General features: G+C 43.9%; 1 protein-coding gene across 1 annotated transcript; it reads right to left on the reverse strand.

Moving 5' to 3' along the window:
- On the reverse strand, positions 1-3,118 carry LOC308280743 (chymotrypsin A-like; the record flags this gene model as incomplete). The annotated part of the gene is made up of 5 exons (XM_080755057.1): positions 1-162; positions 448-584; positions 1,310-1,493; positions 2,230-2,305; positions 3,051-3,118. 5 exons carry the CDS (start codon positions 3,116-3,118, stop codon positions 1-3), a joined length of 627 nt encoding a protein of 208 aa, XP_080611183.1.
- Positions 3,119-3,511: the final 393 nt, after the last annotated feature.

A 3,511-nucleotide genomic window follows, 5' to 3' on the forward strand; every position in this document is an offset into this window, starting at 1 on the left:
TTAGTTGTTAGCTATGGTGCGGTCCATCCAGGCGCGCAGGTTGGTGACGGCTGCGTACACACCAGGCCTGTTGGTAGGGCAGCCTTCAAGACCCCAGGAGGTCAAACCATACAGGGTCCAGGCTCCATTCTTCCTACACACCAGGGGACCACCAGAGTCACCCTGAAACAGTTTTTTTTTTAATAATTTCTCAGTGAGCCATATAGTTAGACATTACTAGTTACTATCAAAACCTCCACGGGCTGTCAGTCAGTCCACGGGTTGTTTGCCACTCGCCTGCAGCTCGTGGCACAACCCTGAAACAGTGGTAAATCAGCCAACAACCCACTCCCTCTCATGGTAAATGGCTTATATATATATATATATATATATATATATATATATATATATATATATATATAATTATTATTTTCTTTTTCTTTTTTCATTGAAGTCAGTGTCACTCACCTGGCAGGTGCTGCTTCCAGCAGCTCCAGCGCAGAACATCTGATAGGTGATGGATCCCTTGTACCAGTAGCTCTTGCACTGGCTGTGGCTGATGATGGGCAGACAGGCTTGTTGCAGCTTGGAAGGTCTCTGGACAGCTGGAAGAATGCACATAAGCCAACATTAAGGGGGAAGGGGCAAATTCATACATTCATACAAATTCATACATTCATACAGGTTGACGGGGAAGACTGGCTCACTGCATATAGGCTCATTGGTCCCACCAGCTTTCACCATTAGTTAATCCTTAAGCCTCAATTACTTAAAGAATAAATAACATTTAAGGTAGTTGCACACTGAAGCAATTTTTTTCTCTCTCTCTCTCTATCTCTCTCTCTCCCTGAAAAACCCATTTCACAAAAAAAACACAGCATTGTGCAACCAGCTTTAGTTCCTAATAATAGGTTCCTTTTTTACCCCTTTCCTCCCCAAATGTGGTCGTTATGCCAACGAATTCCTGCCCACCCACATTTTTGTGTTGTCACTGCTGTTCCTACTGACTCACCTGCCAGCTAGGAGCCCTGCACCGGGAGGACAGAGAGCCTTCGTCCTACTCCTCCCTGAGCAACCACAGGTGCCGCCTTCATTCCGTAGGAATAGGGTGCAGTGACTAATCAACCTCCCCAGTGTCCCCACCTGGCTTCCCTCCCCATGACACCACAAAGCTGCCGGATGCAAAACGGTGGATTTGCACCCACAACATTTGTGGTGGTGGACAGGATTTCCACTGCGCCACCTGAGTGCCCAGTTACTTGTATGCATTGAAGGCCAGTCACTGTGACTGGTGGATGCAAAGAGTGCGTTTTGTGTCGTTCAAACTCACGATTGGAGCGGGTCGAGCCCCAGCCAGTGACCACACACTTGGTGCCAGTAGGGATGTGGTCACCAGTCTCGACCACACACACCAGGGACACGTGCTTGTCCATCTGGGCGGGGCTTTGCAGCTTGATCAGTGCGATGTCGTAGTCCCAGTGGTTGTGTTCATTGTAGTTGGGGTGAGTGAAGACCTATCAGGGAGACGATAGGTTACTAAAGTAAAAACATAAATATACACCGATGTTTTGATCGTTCTATTGTAAATATATTTTGCATTGTCTATCCTTATACTCCCCCTGTCCTTTATATTGTAAATACCATTTATCTTTGCATTTGTTTTCTTTTTTTACGATTGTTTTTTCTGATGATATCTTTTGCATAGTACTGTGTTCTAGCTGTCTGTCATTCAACGATATGAGTTTAAAAAAAGGGGGGGGAAAAGAAAGAAAAAAGGATCTCAACTGAAACCAAAGGCTTTCTTGGGCGTATCCTCTTAGTTGACCTTGTACCAGTGAACTGTACTGTACCTTGAATAAATTTGTCATCAATCAATTTTCAGATGACTAAACTAAGACTTAAACCAAATTACATTTTATTGAAAATACTATGATAAACACTAAATACATGTGCAGTCAACAAATGCAACGAAATCGTTACAGAACGTTGCAGTGAAAGGTTGCCCGGTTGCAGGTGGTTGAAAGTGCTTTAATGTTTTCAAATTGCATGGTGAATCATTGCCATGATCTGAGCGTTGGTTCGTTTAGCTTGAATGCCTTGGCTTCAAACAAACGTTCCAATCTGGAGCCAGCGTATACACAAGGAAATACCCCCCCAAAATAAATGTTGACAATATTATGATTAGGTATACTTATTGTAACAAAAAAGGTTGTGTCTCTATAGTGTCATCACGTCAAACAGACCACCAACCTTTCCAATCATCATGCTCTGGATGTTGGATGTTTGCTTGAGGTTGTGCTGGCCCAGGATTACACGGTGAGATTTTCTGAAAAGATGGTGAGATTTGGTTAAAATACTTTTAGGAGAAGATTGCGCGCACGTGCGCAGGCACGCATGTACGCACGCACGCACGCACGCACGCACGCACGCACGCAAACACACACACACACACACACACACACACACACACACACACACACACACACACACACACACACACACACACAGAAACGTGGGTCCAATTGCCCATGGGTCTTACTTTTAGAAATTATCTCTATATATATACACACACACACACACACACACACACACACACACACACACACACACACACACACACACACACACACACACACACACACACTATTTGGTTCAGAAGGAGACATTGTCTACTTTACCTGATCTCACAGTGGGCAGCAGTCACAAGCCAGTCCTTGTTGATCAGTGAACCACCACAGAAATGAGAGCCCTTGTAGGTCTGAAATCACATTAAGGTTTCATTAGCTACTGTAGTGTTTTGATTGATTTAATACTGTACAAGTTTGCATAGACAAAGATTAGACAAATAGACAAAAAGCGAATAGACAAAAAGCACAACGCTAATAGCAGGGAGGCGTTCATGCGTTGTCTCAAGCTCAGGGGCCCCCCTAGCTCAGGGGCCCCTGGGCCTGGGACCATTGTGCCCATTGGGTAATCCATCCCTGGACATTTTGATTTAAAATCTCATTGATTCACTTGTATACCAAAATGCGTTTTAATTTTTTTGTAATGTTGTTCTATATCACATTTACCTGCATGGAGACCTGCCATGGCCAGGAGTGAGGTACAGCCTCCTCACCGTTGATGATACCGAGTCCATCACGGAGACATCCAGGGACTTTTGGTTTGATGGCAGGAACACCACAGGCTGAAGAACGTGCGTGCACCAAACACACACACACACACACACACACACACACACACACACACACACACACACACACACACACACACACACACACACACACACACACACACACACACACACAAACAATGTACAATTTAGTCATTCATCAGATGCTCTTAATCCAGAGCAATTTACAATATAAGGACAGCACAAGGTAATACATCAAATACATATATTGTCATCTATAGGATCTAGGAACCTATCAATAAACATTGAACATTAAATCGTATGAATAATATGAATCATCAACTTGTTTAAAGTATCAAATACATTGGTACACATGTTGGTTACTCTTCCCACCTCTGC

Source organism: Nannobrachium achirus (genome assembly GCF_963921795.1).
Source record: "Nannobrachium achirus genome assembly, contig: SCAFFOLD_241, whole genome shotgun sequence".
Classification (NCBI taxonomy): Eukaryota; Metazoa; Chordata; class Actinopteri; order Myctophiformes; family Myctophidae; genus Nannobrachium; species Nannobrachium achirus.